The 16,059-nt window shown below is 34.9% G+C and overlaps 1 protein-coding gene across 3 annotated transcripts in view; it reads left to right on the forward strand.

Annotated features, from left to right (window-relative positions):
- The window catches only part of MIPOL1 (mirror-image polydactyly 1), a 197,861-nt gene that overhangs the window by 18,373 nt on the left and 163,429 nt on the right, over positions 1–16,059 (forward strand). For 2 of the 3 annotated variants that reach the window (XM_018082928.2, XM_018082926.2), the window contains exons 2-3: positions 10,670–10,803; positions 12,054–12,133. In XM_018082928.2, coding sequence (XP_017938417.2) covers positions 10,799–10,803; positions 12,054–12,133 — 85 coding nt within the window. In that variant the 5' untranslated portion in view covers positions 10,670–10,798. Of the gene's footprint in view, positions 1–10,053; positions 10,126–10,669; positions 10,804–12,053; positions 12,134–16,059 lie in introns of those variants that run through there. The other variant, XM_018082927.2, reaches the window with a different exon arrangement.

The following is a 16,059-nucleotide window of genomic DNA, read 5'->3' on the forward strand; positions in this document are numbered from 1 at the left end:
TGCTAGTCGTAGGGTCTGTGGACTTCTCAAATGTCTTGTGAAACAGGTTTTTAGGGAGGTGTCTATTAATGGATGTCTGAGAGTACGTGTGTTTTTTCAACTCGTCCTGAAAGCACTGCAGGAAACCTTTTAAGTACTAAACTACTTTTCCCATATGTTTAGCTTATTTACAGTGAATATCTTGGATAAAAAAACCAAAAATAATCTTACGCCTCAGTCAAGTTCAGTGTGATGAGTAAATTAAACTCACTTAACTCTTTTTAGGCAGAAACAACGTAAGGATGGCAAAAACTGCAACCTTTCCTCAATACCTCCTTTCCTAAACCAGACTGCTCAGCAGATGCGCAGTCCAGCTGAAGAGCTGAGCACAGTTTAATACTTCCTTTATATAAGAAGAAATGTGTACAGAAATAATTGATTACATATCAGGGCTTTAAAGTCTTGAAGACCACTTTAAAAGCAGTGTCAAAAGGGCATAACTTTTATCAAAAAATTATGCCTTTTTTTTTTTAATAAAGTCTGAACATGTTAAAATTTGCCTTTGACAGTAAGGAGTCATGAAACACGACAATAAAAGAAGTTGCTTTCATTCATAATGTGTTTTTAAGAAATACTTCAGAAGACTTTATCCCTGCTTTCCTCCCAGTTTGACTGTGAAATATGAAGTTATTTAGGAGTTTTCTTAGTGCTATGATTAGGCACAGAAGCTATCCTAGTGCACATACCTAACTTTGTCAGGTGCTCCTTCAGCTTTAAAGGGGAGATAAAACTGTGGAGTCTGCAAGTCTTGCAACTTCACAATGTCCAAGAATGCCTTCAGAGTTATTCTGAGTGTTTGAATTGTTGGCCAGATTTCCCCTTTTCTAATCTCGTATTTTATATATACTTTTATAGCTATAAAGTCTTGATTTTTTTGTTTTTTAGTGATGCCAGGCAGTGCAATATGTAATGACCAGAACATCTGACAAACAAGTCTCAAAATATTCAGCAAAATTATGTGCAAGAGCAAACAGTCATCAAAATAAACCTGAGTTTCAGAAGTGCCAAGGAAAGATTTTTCCTCTTTCATCTAGTAAGTGGATTTAGCACTCCTTTGCTCCACACAGGAATAACTGCTGTGGGGCAGTATTCAGCTGCTGTCTCAGCTCAAGTGTTTTGGCAATGAGAACATAAATGTATCTTGATGAATCAAGGAATAATTAATGAAAGATATTGGAATTTATGATGACGTTGCAAGAAAGAATAGAACATCCATCTGTTTCCTTTTACAAAAAAACCCCAAAGAGAATAATCATGCTGAAATTGGCTAGATTATCCTAGGTCTTGAATTTTTCTAGGAGTTTGATTTTAAGGCTCAGAACATTTTTTTCAGCTGTGTAACCCTCAACTTATATGAACCTCTTTGTCGTTTATATTCTCAGATGAATTTTTTAAGGCTTCTTCATTGTAAATTATTTTCATGTTTTTGGTTGAATAATGGGCTTACTCAGGGCTTAAAATGAACTTTCTTAAGAACCCAGAAGATAAATGTATTTTTTAAAAAAAATGTATTTGTCCATCTTCTTTATTCTATGTGTTACATATCATTATAAATAATTACAATACCAAGAAATGAGAATGACCTATGTATTCAAATGAATATTTGGGGGAAAAAAAGGCTTGACTATTTAATTGGCTGAACAAGAACTGAAATTACAGAGCTTTCATTATGGCTGGTCTGACATTTCTGCTTGTGCTTAAAATTGTCCTGCACCTCGCTTTGGAAGACCTTTAACATTTTAGACTTTTTTTTTCCATAGAAGGTGTCTCTTCCTATTGGGAGAAGATTACTTTTAAATTTTTATACTTTTTTTTGAGCTGAGAGAAGGTTTTGGATTTTTTCTGAACTAAAGTATAAATATGTTGTTTTCCCTGACATGAACAAAAATATTGCAGCAGTTTGGTTGGGAACCTGGTATGTGGTTATGTTTTACATTGTTTTCTTAAAATTTGGCAGGGAAAACAATCCACTGTTGGAAATGTCTGTAATGTGACTGATGATCCAAACTTCTTAAACTTCAGCTAATGCCTTTTTTTGGGTTTTGTTTTGGTTTGGGGGTTTTTCCTTTGTTTGTTTTTGTTTCTTTGTTTGTTTGTTTGTAGTTTACCTTCCCACTGTCTGGCACTGATTTGGAGTCTGTGGTGTCTTCCCTTTAATATTGTACCTTCCTTTGTTGGTATAAGATCAGGAAGCAGTGCAGAAACTCTATGGTGCTGAACGTTTGCAGGTTTACCTTCTTCAATTTTTAGCTTCCATTTAAATTCTGGACGTTCTCAGCAGACTTAATTTCACTGACTTGTCTCTGATTCTCATTGAGTTTTGGCCTACCTCAGAATATCTCATTCTTCTTTGGGAGTCCAAGACCACTTCTGAATGTGTAGCTTGTTATTTTGAATTGTATTGGCCTTCAGCTTTCTTTGATATTGCAATAAATTTCAGTGAAGCGTCTGGCTTAAGTTTCTAAAAACACTATCCCACTAATCATACCTAAATAGGCAACTACACATAAGGCATATATGTTAAATGTGTTGTAAAGCACACAATCAATGCAGAGGTGCTGAAAACACTCGGAAATGTTGTTGTTGGAGTGTAACAAACATAGAATCATAGGATCATTTCAGTTGGAAAAGACCTTCAAGATCGTCAGATCCAACCATTAACCGAACACTGCCAAATCCACCACTAAACCATATCCCTACATCTACATGTCTTTAAATACGTCCAGGGATGATGACTCCACCACTTCCCTGGGCAGCCTGTTCCAGTGCTTGAAAAACCTTCTGTGAAGAAGTTTTCCCTAATATCCAGTCTAAACCTTCCGTGGCCATTTCCTCTTGTCCTATTGCTTGTTACTTGGAAGAAGAGACCAATCCCCACCTCTCAGCTACCTCCCTTCAAGTAGTTTTAGAGAGCAATAAAGTCCTCTCTCAGCCTCCTTTCCTCCAGGCTAAATATCACTAGCTCCTTCAGCAACTCTTCATAGGACTTGTGCTCCTGACCCTTCACCAGCTGCATTGCCCTTCTTTGGACGTGTCCTGAAGTGTGCCGTTCCTTTGTAACTATCCAGCACTATGTACTGGATCTAGTTGCTAGATTTAAAAAAAAAATAAAAATTGGAACTTCAGGCAAGACTGTGTGTTTACTGAGTCAAATTTATGTCCGTGTTCATATCTGAGCAATGCTGTATGTTCCCATGCTTTTACTGCTGTGCAAGCATGATTTAGGAACAATTATGCTTTTGGTTAAAGGATAGCTTTTGCTTCAGGCAGTCATCTAAGAAAATGATAGGTTAGGTAATTTGCTTATAAAGAACAAATATGGCTAATGTGGAGTCAGTGTTGTTTTATTTTTCTGAGCTTTTTAGCTTGTGAAATTTCAGGTGATGTGATTCCTTTCAGCAGCTGAAGCGTACACTGTAGAATTTGAGTGGTTACATAGTTTGGGTAGAACCAGTGCACTGGCTATGTTGCTTTATGACAGCAATGGAGGCACAGTTGTGTTTTCATGCTGTTCAAAACAGCCTGACAGATACATAACTGGTGCAGCTGTATTTCCCTGCAGGAAACCAACAGGCCCCTCTCAGTCCCCATGTACAGGACTGGATCTTGAAAAGTTGGCACATTTCTGACAGGCCTCTGCATGTTCAGTGCTTGTGATAGTTTTTGGTTAGGCTCCAATATCCACACTGTTTGTAGTCTTTATGCTTTTTATTTTTACTGCGTTTGCTGTCAGGAGAAATGGTGCTATTTGAAGGTACCTTGAGAAATGTGAGTTGGCTGGATAAACTGAGTTTCTCTGCTTCAGTGTGGTTTTTTGCCTCCTTTTCTTCACTGAGTCCCTGTTCAATGTTACGTCTTTCTGTGAAGGCAGCCAAACAATTGGAATGTTTTTGGCAGGAAACATCATTTTTGCTTAATGCTATTACTTGTACTAGTGGTTTATGAATTTGGCACTAAGTTACCACTTCACATTTTTGTGGGCATATAAAATTCTGTGATTTTATTTTTGCTTTTATGGTACAATCTGGGCTAGCAACTTAGTTCTGTGATAAAAGAAATTATGATTTGGGGATATGGGAATTTCAATATATTGAATATACTCTACAATGAATTTTGCAAACATAAGCACTGTATACTCATGTTTCATGGATTATTTCCATAGTTAGCTTTGGAGCTCTGTAGTCACAGTGACTTTTTTTTAAGTTTGGGAGGATGGATTTTGTGGGGCTTGAGGCAAAAACTTTCAGAAAGATAGGTGAAATATCTGTAATCAGTAGTCCATTTTTGGTTTGCTGAAGCATGGTATACAAATCAGTATTTGACATTAGACCTAATGCCAAATCATCTGGTCATGTAGGAAAATGGGGTACTCGAGGCTGGTAGGGCTCAAAATGCTGTGCTGATTCTGTTGCACTGTTTCCTCCCTGTTGGCATTCAGCCTATCTGCCACATGGGTTGTCTTTGGTTATGCCTCACTGCTGTTTGATTGTTCATTAGGGTTTTCTTCCCCTGCTCTACTCATCTACCCTGTAAAGCAGAAAGCAACCTACAGTTTATTGTGTTACAGGAATTCTAGTTTTGGTGGTTTTGTTTTATTGCAATCCTTAGAATAACAAAATGAGTAGGCAGGAAGTGACCTGTGAATATCATACAGTTCAGAGTGTGCTCAGAGTGGGGCCATCTCCAAAGGTCAGGTTGCTGTATCTGAATGAGTTTTGCACATCTCCAGCTGTGAAGATTCTGTAGCCTTTCTGAGTAATTTGTTCCAGTGTGAACACTTCCTCAATGTGAAAAATTTCTTACCCATAACTCTGAGTTTTCTGAGTTACAACTTGCCTCCAAGAGAAGAATATGTCTCTGTCTTCTCTATATTTGCCCACAAGACAGCTAAAACCCAATCAAATCCCCCTTTAGCCTTCTCTTCTTAAAACCAACTAGCCCAACTTTTTCGAATTCCTAATAATTCATGTGCTGCAGACCCCTAATCATCTTGATGGCTGGACTTACTTCAGGGTATCCATGAGCAGGTCAGAGCAGATGCAGCACTTCAGATGTGGTCTCACGAGTGCCAAACAGAGGGGTTTAATCAATTCCCTTTTGTCTGCTGGCTATGATCCTGTCAACAGAGCATAATACTCAGGTACTGCTCACCGCTGTATAGTGCTGATTCTACTGAAATATTCTCTTAAATATTCTTTTGGCTCCAGATAAGACAACAGCTACTTTAAAATGCACATATTTGTCCATATCTGTAAAAGCTATGGAAATCATTATCTGGTTGTAAACTGTTTAGAAAAGGAGATCTGGCTGTCTGTAACAATATGTAAAGTGATATATAATATTGAGCTATAAGGCCAGTGAAGAGTTTACAACAAAACTAAAGGATGGTTAAATGATTTGGCTGTTCCACTCCTGATCAAAGTATATCATAGTTTCATTATTAGAATGAAAATAATGTTAATTAGGGGTTTTGCAGAAGGAAGCTGTTTCACAGAATGCACATCAAGATGAGAAAAGCTGAGAAAAAAGGAGAGAGAGTCTTTGACAAGATTCTCTGCAGTTTTCTTTACCTTTCAAAGAGGTGGCAGGCAGAGGGAGAAGGAAAAGGTGTGTCTTGTCGAAGAGAAGATAAAACTAAGGAAAAAGCAAAGAAATGGAGGAAAAAGGACAGAAGACAACAGAGCAGGCTAAAGATTGTTTAGTAAATAAAAGACAAATGAAGATTGTTAATGTGGATTGTGAAGGTTGTTAATGTGGAAGAGAGAATATATCAGAGGGGAGAAGAGATGTGGGGCTGTTGATGATACACATAAACATTTCCTGATGCACAGAGAGAAAATTGAGCCTTGAAGACACTGAGCTAATAGCAGAAATTAGGGAGAAAAAAATAAAGAGAAAAGTACATATCCTTTATCCAATAAATTTAATTTAGGAATAAGTAAAACCTATTGTAAACTAGTTGTTTTAATGCATTTTTATGCCTCCTCTCTTACCTTTGTCAAAAGCATGAAAAAGAGAATGAACATTCTTTGACTTACTGTATGCCATCATTAAAAGCATGAGATGCAAATTTTTAAAAAAGAATATGAAGAAACTGCTACAACAACAGAGGAAAAATACCTGAGCTCTGTTTCTTCATGTGTTTTCTGATTTATGTAGGTTAGTTGAAACCAACTGGAAATGTCTCATCTCCTTTTGGGTCAAGAATCAGAAGGGGAGAAAAGACAGGGATTATTTCCCAGAGTCTGGCCTCTGGGAAAATGTTTTTATCAAGCTTCCAGATAGTGAAGTTACTTCTGTGAACCAAAATCATGAAGTCTTTGTAGCAGTGCTAGAGTTATAAATTTGAAGTACTACTCATGCTGCATTCATTCACATATGGGGTTAATTCACTTGCCTATGTTTCATATTCTTTTTAAAAGAAACAGAATATTTTGCATGAACTATTTGTATTTAATAAATATAAAAGTAATAAAATACACTAAAATAAGTACCTCTGTAATCAAAGTATGTTTGATTTCACAGCTTTTAAATATCTAATAAATGGGTAGTATTCCACATTTAACAATTATTTGAAGTTATCCTTTGCCTAGTGTTTTTATAACTGCCCAAAGCTAATTTTAATTTACTTTGCATTGCCTTAGGTTTCTGATTTGCCATAGTTTCTTAAGATAGAGAGGCAGTGTGACTCCTTTTGGAGGAGTGCATCATTGCATCAAAACCTGACATCCACCTGGGTAAGAAAACTGTTTGTTCCCTAGGGAAATGCTTCGAGATGGTAACTGGTTTTTGTGTGGCATACCCTCCTAAATTAAGGCTTTTAGTTTAGCATGCCCTGAGGCAAAACGTTTCAGGATATTTCAGGAGATCCTGGTACTATAATTAATCTTATGAAAATAATGCTAAAATTTGTTCTCTGTTTCCCTATTCATAAAGTGTATAGTATTTCATCCCTGCACTGTCAATGGCGACTGTTAATTGCATCTTTAGGAGGGACAAAGACTGGCTCAGTGCTTTTCCAGGGGGTGGTGAGAACTGGTCTCTTGTTCCACCAGAAGCAGGGCAGGTGGGGTAGCCCTCTGTTTGGAAAAACTCTCCCAAGACTCACGGACTTTTTGTGAAGAAGTGGTGAATTCAGTTGACACCAGCAAGTGTTTGTGTCCTGTCACAACAGCTAAGGCCGGGATTCAGTGGTTGACTTCAAAACCTGTCAAGACAAGACCGAGGAATGGGGGTTTGCAGTTACTGGGTCTCCATATGGAATGGTCTCAACAGCCTTTCAGTTCCCAAGGAGGGGGAGTCAGTTACTGAACTCCAGCTTAGAAGATGGACTTCTCAGTCCTAGCCAGGAAGGGAAAGCATTGGCTTTAGTGTTATTGTGCTGTTGTGGGGTTGGTGTTATTGTGGGGTGCTCCTTTGTATAGTATTTATTCTGCAGACACTCCAGAGGTTGGGTTTTTTTCCTCTGAGAGTGGAAATACTGCTGCAGCTGTAATAAAAACTATTCAGAACTGCACAAGTAAAGCACTGCATCCTTCCTATCTTGCAGATATATGTTACCTTTATATATATATTGTTTTTATTTAATTCCTATTAGTGTTTGTGTTGATGAATAATTAGAACCTGGACTGGAATGCTGTCCTTTTGAATAAGTCATTATTTTGCTTAGGGTTTTTTTTCCTCCTAAATTCATATTCCAAGGTAGTGGAAGGCAAAGTATTTTAATGGCCATCTTTGCAGAATATTCCCTGAATGGATGAGGAAGCAGTCATTTCAGTTAGCACTGTATAAAAAAGGTGAAGGCAGTGCAATGAGCTTAGTTTTCCATTCTTGTCTGTCACAGATGTAAATAATTCAAACATATAAGCATGTAAAGAAGTTGACAGTTGAGACTGCGTGTCTCGTAGGATAATATTAATATTTCTTATGTGCTACAATTTCATATTCTTAAGAAAATGTTGTTTTTCCCAAACTATAAACCATTTGAAAATTAATGCTGCTTTTCAGTGGACACCTATAGTAAACTAGAATGTTCATGTATTTCATGTGTATGCTTATGAAATTAAGCATCCACTAATTTTTTTCTGTTTGGAAAATACTTGTGCAAATCACACTCCATATAGAAGATCTAAGATTATATCATCTGTTGTTTAAGGTAAGCATTAGGACAAGATAATATTATTTTATGATAGATTCTTAATCCTTTCTCTCTGAAGTGTTGATGTTTTCATTAGAGTTAAAATATGTTGTATGTTTACAGAAAGCCTGAAATCTCAATATGTGGTCCTATCAATTTTAATTATTTGAATCATTAGAACATCTAATTTTTTACTTAAGGGTATACCAATGTACCATTGAATCTGTTTTTTAAGGTTTTTTCCAGTTTAATGTCTGAATCCAAATTCATAAAGAGTTGGAAAAATGAGATGTCTGAGCTATAGGATTCACAGGGATTTTATATGAAGCCTATTTAATCAGGATAACACTGTTATTAATATTCATAAAGTCAGCTGGAACACAAATGACAGACTGTGGAGCCTAAAATTTTTTACTTGTGAATTTATTAAAAGCAGCTTAAAAAATTAATGGAATTTAAGTAAAGTTGACAAAAATGAAAATCTTATGCTAGCAGAAAAAAATCTATATTAGAACTTTGTCTAAGACCATCTTGCATTGATATCTTTGACAGATTTCATTGGTACTTAAAGAAGAAAGATGCATGAATGGTCATTTAAAAGGATTTAAACACATTGGCACATTAATTTTTACATGAATAATAAGTAGTTTCCAAAAGCAATTAACTTACAGTGTACAAGATTTGAATAGAAAAATAGGACTGTGACATCAAAGGGCAAAGCAAATGTGCTGTACATTTTAAACTTTTAATAATATGACTTCTTAAAATAATTTATTTCATTTTCACAGTAAATGTGAAGGTTACTTTCACAGCTTGAGTATGTTTTGAAATACACCAAGATCTGGAACAAGTAAACATTTTGATGTCAAAGTGCTATTGCTGAAGAACAATTTCAGGCTTTTACAGTGATCAGGTGCTTTTGAATCAAGCTTTCCTGCAGTTCTCTCTGTGGAAAACAGTTAGATACTGTCCACAGTGTGTAGTTTTTCTCCCATGCTGCTGTATGCAGCACGGGGAAGCATTTGTTATTTCTGTAGTGGGCAAAATTGTTAGATCTGAGGTTTCTTTCATTATTAGGAAGATACTGGATAATTTATATTCATATTTGCAGGTGGGTTTATATTTAACTATGAATTTTCTGTGACTTGAATTTTATATTCAACAGATAAGGACAATTTATTTTTTATTTTCACTTTCATGATGTTCAAGTAGTTTAACACTAGCACAGGTTGAATAAATGGATAGTGAATAAGGAAATTAATTCTAGATTTAAAATTAATTCTAGGTTTAATTTTGTATTTTCGGTTTTATCTCGGTCTACCAGTACCCTTTATTCTAAACTCCAGCTTTAATTTCTTTTGATTATGAGACAGATTTATTATTAAGAGATTGTCTTCAAATAAAAGTAACAATTTAGAATAATTGTATTCAATTTTTCCAACGATTCCTTTGGTGAAAACCTTCATGGCCAGCTTGTGATTGTTGTTGTGGTGAAGTTTAACACTGACTGAATAATGATGGTTCAGTAAGTTTTGGTTCCAAAACTACAGAATGTTCAAACTACCTACTGTAAAGGTACAATCTTGAATGACATGTGAATGTTGTGCACAAGTCAGTTACCTATTGCAGAGTTTGTGTTCAGAGCAACCAGTTTACATACTTAGTGCCTGGAATATTTTGTTCTGTTTACTAACATTTTCATTATGGGGAAATTAAGTGGTAAACCCTAAGGAGCCCCAAAAACCTTTCCGTTTGACTTTGTCCAATAGGCGACTTGAATCTAATATCAACAATCGTTTTTTATTTTCTCTATATGTAAACCAGAAAATTCCTATTAATTAGCAGAACCTATTTCACCTATGAAGACAAAGTCTCTTGACTTCGGTCACCAATTTTTCCTGTGCCATACTCTATTATTTCCGGGAGAGGGCAGCATTTTCCTGCATCAGGTAGAGAAAGGCACATGTCCTGCTTAGACTGTCAATGTTTCTTGTAATTACTCCCAGTATATTTGTTGCTTGCTTATGAATTAACTTGCATTTATGGAACTAAATCATTCCAATCATTTAATTACACCTGAGGAGCTGAACTATAATTGCTTGCTTCCAACTAGGATCTGATATGGCTTGAGCAGTATTAATTTGGTGTTTACTTTTCTGAGTGCTAAAAGCATTAAAATGATTGTGCAATGGGATTACATTTTACTAATTGCTGGCATTCATTAGCTGGGTAAATGGCGAGGAAGAATGACTGTATATTGTGGAGGGATAAAATTATGGTTTTAAATAGTATATTACTAGGCACATTAAGGCCCTAAGACATGTTTTAAAATACTCCAGAGGTTATTAAATACCATATTTTCTTCATGTCTTGCTATATGAATATCTTATTAAAATATTGCAATTATTATGAACCTTTTTGTGCAATATGTAGGGAAATGGCTTCATTGACAGAAACCTATTTCTTGATATTAATAACCTTCTATATTTTCAGCTAATCCAAAAGTAAATGAGGAACTTAGGAAAAGATTGCCAACTTCAAATCAACACAGTTACACAGAATTGAAGAAGAAGCGTCAGCTTCATTTGAGGGATTCTTGTAAGAAACTCAGTGTTCCACGATATGAGGTGAAGTTGTTATTTTTTGTTAAGACCTAAGCACATCAAATTCTATGCCTTTTTTTTATCATGCACATTTATAGTCAACAACAAATATGAACTAAATATGTATTTCTCGAATGCTCAATGTAAATGTTAGTGTTGAATCTTAAGCATTTGTACAATTAAATTTGTTTATAATCTTAAAGAAAAAAATGAAAACTTCTACCTTTTTGGTGTTGTATAGGAAAATAATTTCTTCTGCTGCTTTATTAGTTAGAACATGTGTCTTGGTATAATATGCTTGAATTTTAAAATATGTCCTTAAATATTTTTTTAACTCTTACATTTTTCAGCACAAGACACTCTCTGGGTGTTTTCATGATCCAGCCACTGTCTCTTCAAGTCACATATTTATCTTTGTAATAAATGTAAAAAAAAATAGCAGTGAAAACATACAAAAAAGCACAACTGCATAGTTCAAGATGAAAAATTGTCCTTTGTACAATACTTTTTAAAAAAGGTTCTTGAGTAAGTAATAAAATTTGTGGTAAGCATGCTGTGTTAGCAAGATTACAGATTTATTTAGATTTCCTTGAGATACGGAATATAGTTGGATTTTTAACACATAAGGAAACATATTTTAACACCCAAGATGATGTTTTACTGTAGATCTTATTTTTGAGTATCGAGGGTTATTTCTTGAAGATCTTTGATTAAATGAAATACTGAAACAGTGTAATTAACTGTATTCTGAACCAATATGTATGCAAATATTAGGATGCATTATTTAGCTGTTTAGAAAGACCTGCAAATTCAAAGTTGGAGTGATCATGGGCCACTTTATCTAAGGCCACTTTTATCTAGGAAATTAAAGCAGGAGAAAGAATGCTGTAAAGTGAAGCGCTACCACCATCTGTAATAATTACCAAAGTGAGCAGTCTCATTGCCTCTAGTGGGACTACTTGGTGTGATTTGGACGGTGCTCAGTAACATGTACTTCCAAAACCAGACTCTAGAAGAAAAAAAACGAACTAATAAATATTTCAACAAAGGCATTACATGGAACAAACAGCTGAACCAAACAATTATAAAAATTAGATGAGTGAAGAAAAATATTTTACTGAGAAATATAATTTTTCACTGACTGTTAAAGTATGCGGACTTTATTGTCCTGTTATAAATATTTTTAAATCATTTGTCTTGTAAATTTTCCATCAAATGAAGGCAAAGTATAGGTGTGTTCCAAGTTTATTTATCTAAAGTTTACTTTATTTTAGCTCTGAAATCTTCGAGCAAAAACTGGACTCAGTGCCAGATCAAACAAATTCAGAAGCACAAATGGAGAACTGGTCAAAAGGTAGGGACTTTAAAGATATTAATAAGGAACCTCTGGTGTTGTACCAGTGCTAGGCAGTGACTGGAATGTATTTGTTCTTGCTGATATATGACTGACTTCGGAAGAAAAGAAATAAAAAAAACCCTCAGAACCACACATTACCCCTTAAAAGTATTTGGGGTAACAGGAGAGCAGCTACATGAATGTAAAGCTTCACCTTTATTTTCTGAATTATTGAAAATGTTTTTGTGTAACTTTGAGAAGTCTTATTTGAATTCTGGGTCTGTACATTGCATTTTACCGTTCAACATTTTTCCTTAATGGTTTACAATAAATCTGAAGCTCTGTCTTAAAGTAACTTTCTTGGCTGTTCACTCCTGGCTAGGGTATGATTAAGCCATCTACTAGTATTAACTACTTTCTCATTAATACCTCAAGTTAATGTAGACAGTAAGGTAAGGCTTGGAGGTAAAGGGGGCCTTGTTTAACTTGGAACTTCCATGGTTCATGGAGTTTTCGTCTCCATCAGGATGGAAAGATCTTTTTGTATTTGTATTTGGTTGACCAAACACAATTGTTCACAGATACATTCTTCTATGTTTTGTGGCAGAAACTTAAGGAAAAAAAAAACCACTGAATTTGAGAGTACATTACACAACTGACTTTGCAGAAGAGAATTGTCAGAAAGTGGCTTGTGAATAAATAATAATGTGCAGAAGGAAGAAAGGGAAGGAGACCTTCAGTTAAGGGTGGATTGTTGCCAGTCAGTGACTATGTGTAGGTTAAAAAAACCAAAGTGGAATAGGTTTCCCTCTATATCAAAGTCTGATAGCATCTTGTATATTTCCTTTTTTTGAATTTTATGCTATGTATTCTCTCTCAAAAGATAATAAATGTCAAGTTTCTCATGAAGAATCTGTTTAGAAGAAAAAAGAAATGCTCCATCATGGAGATGATGCTTTTCTTTCATCTGTATGTAGATAGAAATATAGATTTCTATCTATATTATTCTGTAAAATAAACTACTTATAGACCCCTTTTAATTTATGGAATTTTGAGCTGTTACTGAGTGAAGTTAAAAAGTTTTTGAATTATATAGTCTATAAACAAAAATAGTCATGGTGGAATACCAGTGGAGAATTGTATTCTGATGATTTAAATGTGTAATGGCTTAATCAGGTTTAGTATTTTTAGACCTTTAGGGGTCAGCATACCCTAAGAATGGTTCAAAAGGTTAAGTTTTCCAAAGTAGACAAGTGCATACTGTAAGCTGATTCTCTGTGAAATATTTTCTGTCTAATTGCAAGAAATGGTGTTCTGCTGCTGCTCATAGATTTTTTAAAATTGAATAGATACTGAGTTTCATGTGTATTGTTTTTTGATGCATTAAATTAATATTTTTATCTGTTTAGAAAACCATTTCTTCCAAGCTAACACTTACAGATCCATGTATCCAATAGCTGTTGTTATATAGACAAAAGTAAAAATTATACATTTTTTTAGCTAATCATTAATAAGTCATGTAATTCTTTATGCTTTTGCTCCTAGGAAAGTTAGAAAAAGGTATTATGGGTAAATTTCATGTCATCATACTTGTTTGGATGAGGAATTTCTTTTTTTTGCTTATTAACAGCTAAATTACATTCACTTATCATAAAGGTAATAGCTAAATTTCAGTAACATAATGTTTAGTAAGTGCCCTTGGTAGACATTCTGGTGCATTTTCTCATTGTATTACTAAATCACAGCAGCTTTTCATTTTCTGTTTAAATGTCTGTGTTGAAGAGTATACCATTTTGTGTTCTGCTTGTTTTGTCATCGTGGTATCTTTCCTTTGTACATCTGGTACTGTACTGTATTTAGATGTTCCTTGCTTGTAACTTGGAAGTTTAAAAGCTGGGTTTAGAATAACCCCATAATGATTTATTCAAATTTTTAATAACATACTGAAATATTGGAGATTAAATTATTTGTCAGCAAATAAGGATGGTAAAGCAAATCTGAGATTAAATTCAGCCAACTAGATGAAAATTCAGTCAAGCAATGAGAATTTAAAAAAAGTAGCAAAAATGTTAGATACAGAGAAGTGGTAGGTTTATGGCAGTTATGTGGGATAATATGTAACCTGTTAATCGATGTTATAAAATAAAATACTTGAAAGAAAGGTAGTGTTTAAGAGGGGTATATCTGAAGTGTTTGATATCTGATTTTCTTTTTAACTTTCTGAGTTGTTTGGAGTATAGTATCCCTGTGTGGATTGAAGACTTTGTCTCTGTTGTAGTATATTAGGGAGAAACAAAGAACAGTTTATGTGCAAGGTTTGTTATTTTATGTTTGTATCTAATTTAAATGTACTGTTTATTTCCACAGCACCTAGTTTTTAATAGGAGGTTAGTGCCTTTTTTCATATCTCTCTAAGGATACTTGAGAGAATATACCAGGAGCATTGGCAGCAGGCCAGTGAAGACTATGTCATTTGAAAATGAAAAATATTCAGGATCCAAGCTAGAAAGGCCAGAATAGTATTCCATTATGAAAATAAACTTCTGTTGGCCAATAGGTGCATATCTTTGCATTGCAGTGATGGTGGGTGTGGGGAAGCACATTGCATCTTGGTGAACTTATTACTTGAGCAGGGTTTACATGCATGGTAGAAACTACACAACCATTAATACTGCGACAGCACAAGAGGGAACCTGAAATTGGGTGGGTTTTGTACTTACATATACATTCAGGACTCCGTAAGGCAGTTTTCCAGAAGAGCTAGCAGGATAGGAAGGTGGTGAGTCTGCAAATACTGGAGTTAAATTTGTGTCTCATTTGACTCATATCATGTACCACATTTGAATGGGTGCAGCTTTCCTCCTTCTGTATTATATGGTCTTTCACTATTGTAATGTTTTTGCTTATGTCATATGTCTAAGCATCCATTATTTCATCATTAATCACAGTTTTGCTGATTCCAGAATAAAACAAGGTAAGAGATTGATTAATTTTAATGTCAAAGTGGTTTGCTTTCTTAAAAGGTGGTTACTATATTTTTCAAAAATGGAAATAAATATATGTATTTTTAACCACTGCTTAAAGCACATATTGAAATGTAAGCAGTGAACCAATTTCACTTGCAGGAATTTGATGACAACTCTTAGTTATCACCCATATAGGAACTTTCCATGTAACTTCAAAAGAATGGTTGCACAGCTTGTAAATATACTTTAAAATTGCATGTCTGGAGACTGGCTTTAAAGAGATGTGATAATGCAAATTGAAACAGAACTGCAGAATCAGCTTATGCAGGGAAATTTGGAAAGGAAGTGTTTTATCTTGTGGGGAGCTGTTTTTTAGGAGTCTTTTTACATTCATGGTGATTGAGGAAATGTACAGTCAGATGCATAGGTTAAGTGAAATGAATCATCTTTTTTTGCTAACTTTGACTATCTTAGATGTAGAAAGCTTTTCTAGTCATGTAATGATTTTAATATGCTTTTTTGTGGGTTTGGTTTTGTAATAGTAATTAAACGGGATTTTTTTGTCTGGAATTACTGTTGTGTGACTGACACACACAAAGATGAATGGGTAAAGAAAGCTTTGAGAGTAATATGGTATTGTAAAGATTTTTCATCTGATGCTCTAGTTGGGTCAAAAAGCAGCTAATGGTAAAGGTGCTGCTTCTTCTTTCTCCAGAATATACCCACTACAGCTGTAAACACTGTAAAGTAAATCTAAAGCCCTTCTTCCAAGGTTATAATAGAGGAAGAATAAACCATACTTGACATATTGAAGTCTTATTTCTTCTTTTACATGCCTCAACAGGAGATACTGTGAGCCTGTTCTCCCTCTCCTACCCTCTGTTAGCAATAGAGTGCTGTTTACCTGGGAAAGAAAGAAAGCCTGGATATTGCATGGGTGTGTATGCAGAAAAAATCTATGTGATATGTAGAGGCAGA

Source organism: Manacus vitellinus, unplaced genomic scaffold (genome assembly GCF_001715985.3).
Source record: "Manacus vitellinus isolate BGI_N305 unplaced genomic scaffold, ASM171598v3 scaffold_6_pilon, whole genome shotgun sequence".
Taxonomy (NCBI): domain Eukaryota; kingdom Metazoa; phylum Chordata; class Aves; order Passeriformes; family Pipridae; genus Manacus; species Manacus vitellinus.